At 37.8% G+C, this 16,764-nt stretch overlaps 1 protein-coding gene across 5 annotated transcripts in view; it reads left to right on the top strand.

Annotated features, from left to right (window-relative positions):
- LOC145994928 (uncharacterized) overlaps window positions 1-16,764 on the top strand; it is a 251,363-nt gene that overhangs the window by 54,357 nt on the left and 180,242 nt on the right. For all 5 annotated transcript variants that reach the window (XM_083131426.1, XM_083131428.1, XM_083131429.1 and 2 more), the window contains exon 4: window positions 15,590-15,722. In XM_083131426.1, coding sequence (XP_082987552.1) covers window positions 15,590-15,722 — 133 coding nt within the window. The remainder of the gene's footprint in view (window positions 1-15,589; window positions 15,723-16,764) is intronic.

The following is a 16,764-nucleotide window of genomic DNA, read 5'->3' as shown; positions in this document are numbered from 1 at the left end:
ACCAAATGTCTTGCATTTTAAATTGTTCCACATCAACTGAGCATGGTGATAATCTTCATCAGTGATTCCAGATCCTCTGATTTTGCTGTAAAACTCTTCTTGTGGTGGCAGAGAACACTCATCAAATTTAGAAAAATCTGTAACATAGTCATATGGATATACACCCTTCCGCCTAATTAATTTCAGGTCCTGATTTGGAAACAATGCACGTGTGATTTTCAAGTGATCATCAGGTAATTGAGAGGCCAGTGTAGCCAGGCTAGCAGATAAAAATCTGTAAGAATCAAGAAATCTTATGTGAATAGGAGCACCATTAACTTTAATTATCTTGCTAATAGATATATATTTTTCATCATTTTCAGCTAAAATGTTTAAATTCTGCTTGTCAAACCCCTCGTACCTGATCAGATGATGGAAATCATAATTGGATGCTCCATGGCAAAATATGGGGACAAATCTTGGTCTCTTGATCTGAATATTACAGCTATTACACAGGGCCATTAAAAATTTACCATCTGTATGAGAATGGTGTTTCACCTTGATATTTGTATCTGAAAATTCAGAATCACATACCGGGCATTTTTCTGCATTGTTGAAATCCTCAATCTGTTTCTCTGTTAAAGGCAACATAGGCTTTGATTTTAATAAGATGTTAGATGCTATGTCACGGCACACATTTTCTATTCTATGTGCAAATATTTTGATGGCATCTGGTCCCATGTATAAATTTTCTTTACTAACAACACCATCCTGTACAACCACATAACAAAAGCTGGAAGGTTCATGTAGCTGGTACGGTGTACTTGAAGATTCATCAGGATCTGGATTGCAGAATGCAAGAGGTTTGAGGTTCGATTCAAAATCACAGACAATATATGCTGGGTGTTCCAACAAGGCTTCAAACTTTTTGAATTTGCAATTTTCACTTGGATTGGGCATTACCATATGAACAGGTTTATGGTTCCCACAGTATTTCAGATGCTCAATTAACTTGTTTTTGGCAATTTCAGCATTTTTTTCACGAACCCCATTTACCATTTTTTGACCATCAAATACAGTTAAACATCTTCTGCACAACTTGAATATTGTATGAGTTTTGTCTAGTTGTGTTCTCACTAAAGCTTCAAGACTATGTATCAGAGTATAATGATATGTGCTATCCCCTTCAATTAAGAGCAGATCAATCGGAACAGTAGAATCATCATCAAATATACTGATTCTGAGAGGTGCTATCAAGCAATTGCCAGTGGAACAAATAAATACATTAATAGATAATTGTTTGCCATTGATGTGCCTGGCCTTTTTTTCAAATTTATCAATATTCTGAACAGACATTGGATATTCCAAACCCTCCATTGCATCGTCAAAAAGATGTTCATGTTGTTTATAATAAGTTATTCTCTCAGGATTTCTTGAAGCTGGAAACAAAGCAGCTAATATACACCACAAAAAGCATTTCTGGTCGGCATTTTTTATATTAACCACGGCTCTTCTGTTTTTAATATTATCAGGTAATGGCAGATATGTAGATCCTTGTAATGGGCTGAATTCAGAAATATGAACATATAACTTGTGTGATGAGCCGCATAGGCTCCATCCGGACTCTTTTGCTGCAAATTCAGAGTGTTTAATGTTCAATTGATCCATCAACCTGCTTATTATTTTATCTAAATTTGCATTTAGGTACACAGGTACAGTTTCTGTTATGTGGGGCTGTGTAAATTTTGTGCCGTTTGGTTTCTTATATTGTACAAACAATTTGAGGGACAGCTTATAAGAGCCATTTTGTGCATTAAGAATTGCCTGCAGATTAGAATTTATACTGTTCAAGAAATTCTCAATGCCACATCTTGGCTCTGATACAAACCGGTGATCCCTAAGTTGGGCATTAAAACTGCTACGGATGGGTTCATAGCGTGGCTGCTTTGCTGCTCTGGCATTAACAGGTGCTTCGTGCCTTCTTTTCAGACCAGAAGTAGATGGTTGAGGGGGCAATGTTGAGCAAGTATCTTTATGTGTATATGTGAAGTATTGCATGCTGTATTTTCTATGGCATTTGGGGCAAATTATTGTGGGAGTTCTGTATTTGCCCGGGTTACAAATCTTTTGGTGCTTGGCCCAATTGGGGCTGGATATATTCTTATTGCACTGATTACAATATTTTTGATTCGGCATTTTTGTTGTTGTTTATTATATACAATTTCCTGGGATTCAATTCAGAACTTTATACTGAATAAAAAATATCAGTTGGGGTTCAGCACTGTGCTTTGTATGTGTATGTATGTGTGTATACACTTAATATTTTTGGCTTTGGTATTTATATACAATTTCTTGGGGTTCAAATCAAAACTTTATGCTGGATCAGTTGAGTTCAGTGCAGACAAAAAAACTGCATAGCTCTATGTCAATTAGTTCTTGAGTTATTGCATCAGTGTATATTGTCTCTATGACCTTACTTGGGTTATTCCGCCAAATTATATGCTTCAAGTCTCCTATACTTTGGTGGAGCCTGTTCAGGTTCTGCCCCCCACTTGTGGGTTCCACTGCCAATCCAGCAATGGTGAAGAATCTGCACTGTGCCATGGCTTTTATAGATTTACAGAGCCAATAGAAACACTGCTTATTTAAACGTAACACATAATCACATTATGTCATAAGCAACCAATCAGAAAACACCACATAATCGCATTATGTCATAGCCATTTAATTAATTAATATTGTACAACATGATGCAATAGAAGTGGACCGGGAAGTAAATATGTATGGATGTGGGTAGGTGTGTATGGGGGTGGGTTGGGGGTGCATTCAGAAACATGAGCTATTCTCTAACATTTTTGCCGAAGTATCCCGTTTTTCTGCTGAGCGTACATGCAATCCATACCGCAGCGCCATGCCTCCCGGCGCGGCAGTGGACAACTCTGGAACTAATCGATGTCAATAAGACTGCAGGAACTTTTGCTAATAAGACTCAATGCAGGCAATAGGACTCCCGTGCCAAGTATCGATCCCACCGCTTTGGGGCCGTCATGCGCACATATTGTTCAAGTATTGATCTTATACCCTCTCGGTGCTTAATTTTATATATGAACAGATTACAACAAAGAAACTGAATGTAACAAATGCAAAATATCCCAGTTTCAATTCAATCCATTTATCTGAATCGAAGAAACCAACAATTCACATATCCCCATATCATTGTATGCTTGCCCTATTATTTCACTAATAGGCAATGTTCTTGAAGAGTCCTAATAGGCAATGTTCTTGAAGAGGCCTAATAGAACAAGATACAGCGGTATGAGAAATATGTGAATTAAAGATATTTTAGTAATATACGACGTCTTAAGAAAAGAATATTCAGCTCCAAAGTACTTTGTCTAATGCTTATTACCATTTCCCTATTACTGGCAAAAAGAGTTAAAAATATTGACATAATGAAAAAAATTGACTTGTTCCCAAGTGTTCACCGAGTTCAGACATTTGCACATAGATGGCCCTGTTGTCACGGAGCAATTCTAGAAGAATTACATTGTTTTAATATTAGATAAACAAATTGAAGCTGGTATCCAATTGAACTTAAACCAGAAGTAAATATGTATGTGTGTGTGTGTGTGTGGGTGTAGGTGTGCGTGGGTGTGTGTGTGTGTGTGGCCTAGTTTTAAGTGTGGGCACAAGAGGGGCATATTTTTAACAAGTTTATGGACAACAATCTCTCAGAAGTGCCTTTTATAAGTGTATGCAAATCAATCTGAGGGGGGTCATACTTTCCGAAGAGCATTTTTACAAAAATCTTGGATTAGAGGGGTTCCACACTAGAGCAAAAAGCTTATATGCTCATGTTGAGCTTGTTTTAAGTATAGCAAATCTGCATGAGAGGGGGTTCATACTTTCCGGCACTGTCCGTAGTATCAATACCACTACTTAAGCCAAAATGTGATTTTTTTTAATGAAAAATATGTAACTTGCATTTTTGGAGGAAAATTGTTATAACTTGGGCACTATAGGAGCAATCTACTTCAGATAAGTTTTGTTTTGCAGCTAAAACATCATAGCATGCAACCGTGTACAATTCAGAACGCTGAACCGAGGAAGGGGGTTTGGGGGCGCAACCCCCGAATTTCAATAGAAAAAACAAAAATCTCCCACTATTTTGGGAAGAAGGCGCAAACTTTAGTATTCTTCTCAAAGAATGGACATTTCTCAAGAGAACGAAACATGTTTCATGTTCTTGGGTGCCATACAAGTAGAATAATAAGCCAAAATGTGATTTTTTTTTTAATGAAAAATATGTAATTTGCATTTTTGGAGGAAAATTGTTATAACTCGGGTACTATGGGAGCAATCTACTTCGGATAAGTTTTGTTTTGCAGCTAAAACATCACAGCATACAACCATGTACAATTCAGAACGCCTGACCGAGGAAGGGAATTTGTTGGAGACCGACCCCGAATTTCATTGAAAAAAACATAAAAATCTGAAGTTTGCCCCCTCTTCTCCCGCTATTTTGGGTATAAGGTGCAAACCTTAGTATTCTCTTCAAAGAATGGACGTTTCCAAAGAGAATGAAACATGTTTCATGTTCTTGGGTGCCATAAGCCAAAATGTGAAACACTGTTTTTTTTACTAAAAATAGGTAATTTGCATATTGCTCAGAAAATTGTTATAACTCTTGCACTATGGGAGCAGTCTACTTCAGATAAGTTTTGTTTTGCGGCTAAAACATCATAGCATGTAACCGTGTACAATTCAGAACGCCGAACTGAGGAAGGGGGGGTTGGGGGCGCGGCCCCCGAATTTTAATTAAAAACTATAAAAATCTGGAGTTTGCCCCCCCTTCTCCCGCTATTTGGGACGAAGGCACGAAGTTTAGTTTTCTTTTCAAAGAATGGGCATTTCTCAAGAGAATGAAACATGTTTCATGTTCTTGACTGCTATACAAGTTGAATAATAAGCCAAAATGTGATATTTTTTTTTACGAAAAATAGGTAATTTGCATTTTTGGAGGAAAATTGTTATAACTCGGGCACTATGGGAGCAATCTACTTCGGATAAGTTTTGTTTTACAGATAAAACATCAGAGCATGCAACCGTGTACAATTCAGATCGCTGAACGGAGGAAGGGGGGTTTGAGGGTGCGACCACCGAAATTCAATGAAAAAAACAAAAATCTGAGGTTTGCCCCCTTTTCTCTCGCTATTTTAGTGAAAAGGCACAAACCTTAGTATTCTCTTCAAAGAATGGTCGTTTCCAAAGAGATTGAAACATATTTCATGTTCCTGGGTGCCATACAGATTGAATAATGAGCCAAAATGTGAAACTCTGTTCGGAAATGTGGCATGGATATGTTGCGGAGAGGGGGGAGGTTGGTCATCAATATGAATTTCCCAGGCTTGCTCCAGACCTGTGTCAGAGTTTCCAACCAAACATAAGAGTATGAATGTCCAAAAAGCACATTCATTTCGTAATCAGCACCATTATACCATATGGTATCATCAGGCCAGTACGACCTTACTCTGATGATAACATATGGTATCATTGGGGGAGTAAGGGTTAAGCCTCTAAATATTACGTGCAAAATGCATTGAATTATCATTTTTTCTTGTCCATATGGGAGTAGTAAGGGGACTTGTCACGTAGTAAAGCATTTTGTTGGGCAAACTGAAGGAACATGAAAACAAATAGGTTCCATTGGTACACACGATTTTTGTTGAATATCGCCACCTGACAAAGTATCTCACTACAACATGCGACAGAAATTGCATGGACTGCAAATATGCTGCTGGAATTTTATTACTCTTCTGGCTCACTTCACCTTATTTAATGTAGCAGTGCTTATGTAGGTCTTCTTTCATCATCCTGACGTATTACTGGTTTCACACAAGTTAACATACGTTTACAGTGACATTGCACTATTCTTAGATATCAAGAAGAATTCAACCGAACAGGATATATATTGAATACTATCACGAAAAAGTGAAACATAAACTGCATTGGTGAAAGTTATAAAAATTGGCAAGAGCATGCTCCCAACCTCAAATTTACTGTAACACTAGTATTGCATTGAAATTAACGCCACTCTCTGTCCTGTCTGTTTAAACTCGTGAGAGATGGTCATTAATCTCTCACAGGGTAAGGTTAATATCCAATATTATGAAACAAAATACTAATAATAAATACGTAAATATTTTAATATCATATTTACTCGATTCATTCAGTCATAAAAGCAAATCACTTTCATCAAGGATTGACTTTTCTCTACCAGCCCTGCTAAATTTTCACTTTCCATCTACTGATTTATATGAGGGGTGGCCAGAAAGTAATTTCCAATTAGTAGGGACATTGATTTTTCGCAAACGCCAAAACTGTGAAAAATGGTAATTGCTGCGAAGTTATGTTTAGGAATGTGCAGTGATGTCTGGACACATTTTTCGCCCCTTCGAAATATCGAAATAATGCGAATTTGGCATAAAATGCGAATTGTTGGCATTTTTAACGATTTTTTTTAAAAGAAATGTCCTAAAAAAAATAAAAATTCCATGAAATCCAACATTCTTGTCTTTTCTAGGCCATGTTTATGTACATAGAACATGCAAGTTTTCCAACATTTTACTCAAGAGTAAATTGTAGAGTTATACGTACATGGAATAATTCTGATAGACACATATTAAATCATGTATTTCCCACGATTTTTTCAACTTCTATCAAAACCATTTGCATCACAGAGCAAAGCGGCAGGGTTCTAACAGGAGATCGAGTGCGTATCTACCGTCACACGGGAGCCACATCTTCGTATTTGTCGCATGAGATATGTTTTGAATTACCAAGCTAAGTGTGCACTATTGGCATTTGTCAAGCGAGTAATAATGGAGCTCAGTCGTTAGGGCATCTGACTAATATGCGAGAGACCTGGGGTCGATCCCCTGCGGGGGAGAACTGGGATGTTTTCCACATATTCAAACTGCTCCGGCGCCAGCATAATATGAAACTGGTACCTTGAGGAAACTTTGAGGGATAAAGGTAGCCAGGAGTGTGGTGCTGGTCACATCACTAGCCACCTTCAGCCGTGATCAAGAAAGTGTGGGACCCTAACTCCACAACCCTATACACCTTCATGGAAAAGTGCAGGGGAGCACTTTACTTTTACTTCCTCAAAAATCAGTTCCAACATATCAAACTGTCACGAAAATACGTAGACCATGTGACCTACAATTTAAAATAATAGTTTAAAAGCACAATGAAGTATTAAGTTTCGGTATATTTGGCAGATAAATGTTCTAAAACAAAAACGCGAATTTTGGGAAACATAACACTGTCACGTGAGATTGATTGATTAAAATTTTTTTTGATGCGTCGCCACTTATGGTCATTATGCACCCTTCAGTATATACGGGGGAAATTCCATTATCTAAAATCCTTACCTTAAAATTAAAAAAAAGATGTATGGAAAATAACTTTCTCAAGAGAACTTTCAACATATCAAACTCTCATGAAGATATGTAGGCCATGTGAAACAGTAGTTTAAAAACATCGTCAAGGTATAATTTCAGATATTTGCCAGAAAATGCGCTAAAATGAAAATGTGAATTTGGGATAAATAACACCGTATAGTAAAAACTAAAAAATAAAAAAATGCACCAATTTAGAAAAAAACTACAAAATATTAAGGTCCCTACCGATTAGGCATAAATAAAACAAGAATATCAGTAGTAATTTATTGCATTAGTAACAGTGAGTCCTAACTTAATTTTCGGCATAATCACCACCGTTCTTCTGGCATTTGTCGTAGCATGTCACTAAATTTTGTATGCCCATGGTATATGTGTCGGACAGCAAAGACTGGAACGATCTCTACTGCAGTGTAGCTGTCAAAGCCTTGCCCTGCCAAAAACCTTTTCAGTTAAACAAAGAGATGAAAGTCGGTACATTCAACGCCAGGGCTGTACAGGGAGTGGTCCAAGATCTCTCACCTGAAGTGATGCAAAGGGCTTGTGTTGTGCTGTATGGGGTTGTGCACATTTGATTGGCCTTCCGTGAATTGTCTGCAACATCGTCTGACCATACTATCGTTCACGACGTCCGGTCTGCACACCTCACACAATTGCTGGTGGCTCTGTGCCAAATTCCGAGCGTGCAATGTAGGTTACATCGCAGTCTGTGGGAGACTGTATGAGAGCTGCAATCTTTAACCAAAACGGCTGCATTACGACTATTACCATTTACAGCTAAATGCCACTTCTTCCTGCCTGCATGTGTGTGTGTCCCTCTCCGACCACTAGTGCTGCGTATAGGCACCATTGGAGCTTTTTTCAGGATTCCCCTCGTATATGAACTTTCAGAAGCTTTTATTATTAGTGTTTTAATGTGTGGTTAGCTAAATCAGGTACTTATACAATGCAATTCTATAAATTCCTTGCGTTAAATTTCTAATATCTACATACCCTTTTCGTCAGCATTAATGGTATAACTGCATGTTGTCAATTTCACAGTACTTCACTTGGATATACTGTACTGAAGCAGAAATCCCATTGATAATGTAAGGAAATGTGACACTTTATTTTGTTCGATTCAATTGTTTCACTTATATGAAAGAGTTAAGTTGTTTCCTTTACAGAGAAGAGGGAGGTAGCTTTATGCATTGAAAATTGAGTCCACACTCATGGTTCTTGCAAGCAGAGGCTTCCAAACTTCAGTGGAAATATCAACATATAATACCGAGAATGGATAAGGAGACTGATAAATTACAAATTGTATTTCTTAATTATTCACTCTTCACTCTTATCTCATTTAGTCGTAACTTTAAAAATAATCAAGTATTTTATTTTAAACTTACTGGGTACAACAAAATTCCATAATCCTTCCTTAGCTTGTGAATTGTAATAATTTTCCAAATTCACTATTTTGCAGTTTGAATTCAAATCATAGAGAATAGAGGAATTAAGTCAATTTCATTGAAGATAATATTGGTGCTTAACAAATCCATGCCTGGATCTGTATGAGTTTATTATTTCAATTTACAAAAACATCGCTTTAGTTTAGTTTGTAATTGTCAGGGAAAAATGTAAATTTTGTCCTGGAAAACCTGGAAAAGTCAGGGAATTTCATTTTTGCTTGTTTGTAGCCACCCTGGTTACAAAAAAACTGGATTATGTAAAAGGCCACTTTGATCCCTTTCCTTCCCTGTTACGTACCATGGCAGAATCCAGATCGACACGGAAGATATGGCAGCTCAAACGTAAAACGTCAGCTAAATGCCATGCCAATTATGCAACGAAGGGGAGGTATAAGGTCGGGCACCTGTTGCGCGAACTAATTGATATACCTGAAGTCTCTCCGCTCCGGCTTGCGTGTATTCTTGGTCTGTACTTGGTCTCAACCCTGTCGGTACTGTACTGTCTCTGGTTCACGGAGTTCCCAGCACTGCCCGAACGACAAGAAAAAATATGCATGCGTAGAGTTACCTCTCGGGGAAGCAAAATGCCGTCTATCGAGAGGACTGCGCAACTTGATAAGTTACGTAATAATCAGTGACTTATTTGGGCGAGTGGAATACTTCACTCTCGTATATCAAGAGAAGAGTGAAGCTGTGGCAGAATGATATTTACATAATATATATCAACCGTCAAAACCTACAGAAAAAAAAAAATTGTCATTCAAGTATTCACAAATTGTATCCTCATACTTAGTAATGTATGCATTACAGCTATTGGTGCAGTGGAATATACTACCTTTGAATGACAATCAAATAAACAGGTATAAAACTGATGAATGTTGCAAATCATTTCTTTGCAGCATAGATATAAGCATATTCCACCAACCTGGAAATTCTTGGAAATTCAAGGAAAACAACATATTGAGTCATTCCAAGAAATTAACTTATTGCCTCATCATTTCTTTAAAAATGACTGTTCTCACAAGCACATACACAATTTCCAATGTGACATTTCAGTAGAACCCACAGACATTTATTTGTTCTCCCAAAACATCACATTGAAAAATGTGTATCTGTTTGTACTGCAAATTTTTCGAGAGAAAAAGTTCTACAATGCAAGCAATATGTACATACAAGAAAGATTTTAAATGATTTAATCCCTTGTTTCTGCATCCTTAAAGTACTTAAAACTAACATTGAAACTTTACTTACATCAACACTTGACTGGTGATCATCCTGATTTATCCCATATGTGTTTATGCAAATTGCTGTAACCTCTGTAACTCCAGATTTAATAATTCAGATGTACAGGGTGTTCCGGGGTTTTGGAGTGATGGGAAATTAAAACTAACACACCTACACATTTTTTGGTAATTTTATTCAGGGTTTCTCCCAGTCAAGAATGTAAAGAAAAAGTCAAGAAATTATGCTTGTGGTCAAGAAGTTTTGCTTTTTTTTTTATATATATATATATTGAATTTACATTGTTATATACCTGTACTGGGATTTGATAAAATTGAATATTTGGAAATCTAAAAATATATTGAGTTGTGGTTAAGATTTCTTCGCCTTGTTTCTTAAGAATTATATTCTTATATGCGTCACGTTTTGTAAAAATATTAAAGTAATGTGACCATTCCCCATTAGGGTGTATCGAAAAAAACTTTTTTTCGAAATGTTAAGGTGGCTAGTGCGGAAAAGTGGCCATTTGTGACCAAAAACACGTCTGATTTTTTTCAGATTTTTTGGAGGTCGTTTAGGTGGCGCGCATCGACCTTGAAGTTTTGATAGTGATTTGGTTATGCAACACGCACAACAATTTCACAAAAATGTCATTATTTGGCTATTTCATATATTTTTTTCTGCATTATGGTCATTTTTTGTTTTGTTTATGGCAAATATGTTGCATTCATGCCTTAGGGGTGGTTTCCTATGCTGTTTACGTATGCTTTGGGTCAAAAATTGTCAATTTGAGGCTAAAAATTCCATTTTTTTCTATTGATGGTTTCCAATTGGTTTCGACTTTGTCTTTTATTCGAAAGTTTTCCTATATAAAAGACTAAATAAAATATTTTGGCTTTCCAATTGCTAACATGCTTTGAAAATAACCCAGAGCTCACCACGAGGAGGTGGCTGGACTGCGAGCTCCACCCACCCACCCACCCAAATTATGTTGGCAAACATAATTTTACTAAGGGGCAGGCCAAGATTTTCTTCTAGTTTTCTTCTTGAACTTTATAGTCACGTTTTGTTCGAAATGTTGGCATATGTTCTCTAGATTCCAATTTCGCTTTGATGTAGCCATCACGTGTGGTGGCGCCGAAAACGGAAGAAGCAGCCTCTGTGATAATTTTCGCAAGTCGCTCCACTCCTTGTGTGTGGCAGGGGAAGTCTTGAATTTCCGCTATTTTTTTGTTTTTAATGTAGTCATCTACTTCTTCATTTGTAATATTATTGATCAACGGAGGCTCGTGGAGGGAGCATGAAGCCCAATCAACCATGTCATAGTATTGGTCTGCATTAAAATTGATGGTTGGTAAAACAAAAGTGCGAATTCTTTTGCCTTTTTTCAATCCTCTTGCTTTCTTAATTCTTTGCCAACCGAAACTTCTTATTTCTGGGTTTTGGTCGATTATTAAAGCCAGCAGGAGATTTTCAGGATGGGCGAAGAATGCGTTTTGTTGAATGACCCTATCAATCAGATCTCTCAAGTGGTATGGGAGAAATTGGGACAAGTGGATCAAATTCCAGAGGTGTCGGGTTCCGTCAGTTATCGATGGTGCCTTCTTGATCCCAAACCACACCGGTAGTACATAATGTATGTAGTATGGTATGTAGTATGTATGTAGTACATATTGAAATTGTACGCACCGGTGTGGTTTGGGATCAAGAAGGAACCATCAATAACTGACGGAGCTAGACACCTCTGGAATTTGATCCACTTGTCCCGATTTCTCCCATACCACTTGAGAGATCTGATTGATAGGGTCATTCAACAAAACGCATTCTTCGCCCATCCTGAAAATCTCCTGCTGGCTTTAATAATCGACCAAAACCCAGAAATAGGAAGTTTCGGTTGGCAAAGAATTAAGAAAGCAAGAGGATTGAAAAAAGGCAAAAGAATTCGCACTTTTGTTTTACCAACCATCAATTTTAATGCAGACCAATACTATGACATGGTTGATTGGGCTTCATGCTCCCTCCACGAGCCTCCGTTGATCAATAATATTACAAATGAAGAAGTAGATGACTACATTAAAAACAAAAAAATAGCGGAAATTCAAGACTTCCCCTGCCACACACAAGGAGTGGAGCGACTTGCAAAAATTATCACAGAGGCTGCTTCTTCCGTTTTCGGCGCCACCACATGTGATGGCTACATCAAAGCGAAATTGGAATCTAGAGAACATATGTCGACATTTCGAACAAAAAGTGACTATAAAGTTCAAGAAGAAAACTAGAAGAAAATCTTGGCCTGCCCCTTAGTAAAATTATGTTTGCCAACATAATTTGGGTGGGTGGGTGGGTTGAGCTCGCAGTCCAGCCACCTCCTCGTGGTGAGCTCTGGGTTATTTTCAAAGCATGTTAGCAATTGGAAAGCCAAAATATTTTATTTAGTCTTTTATATAGGAAAACTTTCGACAAAGTCGAAACCAATTGGAAACCATCAATAGAAAAAAATGGAATTTTTAGCCTCAAATTGACAATTTTTGACCCAAAGCATACGTAAACAGCATAGGAAACCACCCCTAAGGCATGAATGCAACATATTTGCCATAAACAAAACAATAAATGACCATAATGCAGAAAAAAATATATGAAATAGCCAAATAATGACATTTTTGTGAAATTGTTGTGCGTGTTGCATAACCAAATCACTATCAAAACTTCAAGGTCGATGCGCACCACCTAAACGACCTCCAAAAAATCTGAAAAAAATCAGACGTGTTTTTGGTCACAAATGGCCACTTTTCCGCACTAGCAACCTTAACATTTCGAAAAAAAGTTTTTTTTGATACACCCTATTCCCCATCCAGGACGAAGTCTGAAGCATTAATTTTTATATGCATTAATAATTAAAGAAAGTCTAAAAATCTTATTAATGTACGAGGATTGTCCGGAAAGTAAAGATACAAACCAAAAATAAGATATAAAAGAAATGTATTGCTCGCAACTAAAGTTACACTTCATACACTGATATAAAGGCTATTTCTCCACATAAGTGCCACCATTGTCCAAACATTTGTTCAGACGCGGAACAAGTTTTGTATCCCTGAATCCTAGCAATCCGCCGCCTGCATCTGGAATCAAGTTGTGACATCTTCCCTGACTTCATCGTTGTCGGCAAAGTGTTTTCCACCAAGTTGTTTCTTGAGGTACAGAAACAGGTGGTAGTCACTGGGTGCAAGGTCGGGGCTGTATGGCAGATGGTGATGGACCTCCCATTGAACCTGTGCAAGTAGATCCTTGGTGACATTCGCTGCATGGGGGCGGGCATTGGCATGAATAAAGCGGATTCCACTTGACAACATGCGTCTCTGTTTTGAATTGCATGTCGAAGATGTTTCAAAGTCTGGCAGTAGGTTTCAGCATTAATCGTTCTTCCAGGCGGCATGAATTCCACCAGCAGGATGCCGTGGCGATCCCAGAAAATAGTTGCCATCAGCTTTCGGGTTGAAATTGACGTTTTGAATTTTTTGGCTTTTGGAGAATGGGTATAGCGCCAATGCAGTGACTCCTCCTTGGATTCAGGCGTATGGTGGAACACCCATGTTTCATCACCTGTCATAATGGAGTCCAGGAATGCATCTCCCTCTTCTGCGTAGCGAGTAAGAAAGTCCAGTGCATATCCTAGTCGTTTGGTTTTGTGTTCGTCAGTTAAATGTTTTGGGACCCAGCGTGCACACAACTTTCTGTAGCCTAACCCTCTCACAACTTCATGAATAGTGGTTTTCGAACTGTCAAGAAACATGACACACAATTCTCGAATTGACACCCGCCTATTCGCACGCACCTCTGCTTCAATAGATTGCGAAGGTCGTCAGTGATCACGGACGGCTTCCCACTTCTCTCTTCATCATGAACATCACGTCGACCTTCTGCGAAGGCACGGCACCATTTCGCCACATTTTGATGATTCATTATGTTCCCGTACACAGTCACAATTTCTCGGTGGATCTCCGATGGACACTTTCCTTGTGCCTGCAAAAACCTGATCACGGCACGCACTTCACACTTGGCGCGATTCGGTATTGCCGCTGCCATTTCCAAAGCGTGTTCCTCGCACAAGAATCAGCGCAGCACTAACGACTCACTCCCAATCCTGGTCGTATGGATCACGGTTACTGCCAGTGTTGCCAACTTTGGTACACATTTTTCCCCTAACGTGCAAATGTGTTTGTATCTTTACTTTCCGGACAAGCCTCGTACAACTTCAGTTTTCATATTTTCACTTTGTGTTAGGGGTTTTTCATTTAATAATCTATTTTCTTAATTTCCAAGTGTACCCAAGTAGGAGGCGATTAAATACATGTTTAGAAAAAGGGGGAAAAGGTCAAAAAAAGGGAAAGAAAGGTCAAGAAAAAGTCATGAAAAAATTAAGTATTTTGGATTTGTTATTTTGGTAGACACCCTGTTATTGCAAAGAGCAACTCAAAAAGTTTCTTACAAAAAATTACCACACTTCTATGTGATCACCTTTAGTGACACTAAGAATGTCCACCTGGTATTCCACTTCACGCTGCAGCATGTTGTCAGGAATGGTATCAATGGCAGTAACAATTCTTTCACGCAAAGCATTTACATTCGGCACATTCGTTGAGCAAACTGCATCCTTAACATACCCCCAGAGGAAGATGTCCAGAGGAGTGATACCTGAGCTACGTGATGGCCAGGGGATAGCCGTGAACTTGCTCAACTGTCTCATCGGAGACGCGTTGCATTCTTCCCCCTGGCTTCTTCAGTACACTCCCCGTTTACAGAAAACTTATGTACCATGCCCTGATGCTCTTGTCCTTTGGGGGTGTTCTGTTAAAAACATACCGAAACTTACGCTGCACTGTAACAATTGATTTTGACTCTGCAAACCATACCCCAGCATTTGCTTTCTCTTGAGAAGATGCAATTTTCACAAGGCGATGACAGCGCTGCCAAGCTTGATGCGTGCGAACTAAAAAAGAAACCACACGAACTTGAGCGTATATGGCACCAAGTACAAAAAACTGGATAGTCGTAACTTTATTTTCTGATTTTTAACATTGCGTCGAAATCCCGGAAGTCCATCATGTACACCCTGTATTTTTCTTCCTTTTTTTTTCCAAATCGAATGTTCTTTCTTTTTGCTTATTGTCACTTCTGCTCTCAGGTTAATAGTGACCATGTTATTACACAATCAAAGCAGTGGATATGTTTTTTTTTTCCCCTGGAAGATTCCACAACACATCCAAACTCTGGAAAAGTATTGGCTGGTATTGGTTGATTAAATTCCAATTAATACTTGATACCAATACATTGTTGTTGGTTCCATGTATACAAAATCTCCGTATATTGTGCATGATAATAGTGTTATTTCATATTTCATTCTTTTCTCATACAGCAGCAAGTGTTATTTCTTTCTATTTCTCAAGATGCTAGCTTTAAATGGTTCATTATTTTCTCCAACAGGGTTACTACAGAGCTGCTAAAGCTGCATCTTCATACGGCAACAGAGACAAAGCAATAAGGCATCTAAAAGAAGGCATCAATAAATGCTCTGACGTAGAACAGTTGAAGAACTTTCTAGCTTTATTGGAACAAGGTAACAACATTTATAAGTTTGTAAATGCTTTATGATTTTTTCTCATTTTGTATAGTTACATATAGTTAGGGTCACATACGTACATAATTATGGTGAAAATAAGATCAAGATTCAGATACAAAGAACGGCACATTTCGGGAAGAAAAGTGGTAATTTCGGTGTTAAAATGGTTAATATAACCCTAAATATGAATTTAAAAACTATACTTGTTACACAAATTAAACATTTCCCTTTTAGTAGCACATTTATGTAGCTTTTGGGGGTACTTACATTATTCCTGTGTAAAGAAGGCAACACACTTCATGTTTAAAGCAGAATTAATTAATTTTCCATGATTTGCACAACTCGCAGGATAATTAAGATTTCAGAAAGCATTGTGTCGGTAAATAAACCCTAAATTTCATGTTGAAGTTTTTATTTCGCATTTTGCAGTTCATTTCGCATCATATGACAAAATATGTAAGGAAAACACACCTCACACCTTTCAAAAAATTTTGAAAATGAGTATTACAGGGTGTTATTTCACATTTTGTGTTTTTGTCAAAAATGAAATATGCATGCCCCTACATATAGCATATGGAAACAGATCTTTTTAAAAGATCTGGAATCAGCAAAAGAGAAAGGACATTGTAAAATACATATAGCACCAGTATTTTGGCAGATTTGCATTGTTATGATCAGGGCATAAATTAAGGAAGTTGAAATGTTGTAGAAAGATTGAACAAATGCATCCAGCTTCCTCAATGGTGGTGGTGCAAAACCAGAGGAATGTTGGATGTTTTTATTTCTGTTGCTTGTTGTTCCAGACGTTTTATGAGTTGATATGTTCTATCCACCACATTGTGCAGAATATACATTCCCAATCTTTCATACATATAACATATATCACAGGATGTATCTAGGTTTGAAGATTGTATTATAATAAAATATGACAATGTATAATTTTGTTGTAGCTGTAACAAGCTTTCAATAGAACAAAATACAGAGGAAAAACACTTGTCAGCGGCTAGCAGGGTGTCTACAGACAGGAATTCCAGTAATT

Source organism: Lepisma saccharinum, chromosome 11 (assembly GCF_977018435.1).
Source record: "Lepisma saccharinum chromosome 11, izLepSacc3.1, whole genome shotgun sequence".
NCBI classification, from domain to species: domain Eukaryota; kingdom Metazoa; phylum Arthropoda; class Insecta; order Zygentoma; family Lepismatidae; genus Lepisma; species Lepisma saccharinum.
The sequence above is the reverse complement of the archived record's forward strand: the minus strand, read 5'-3'. Positions and strand labels throughout refer to the sequence as shown.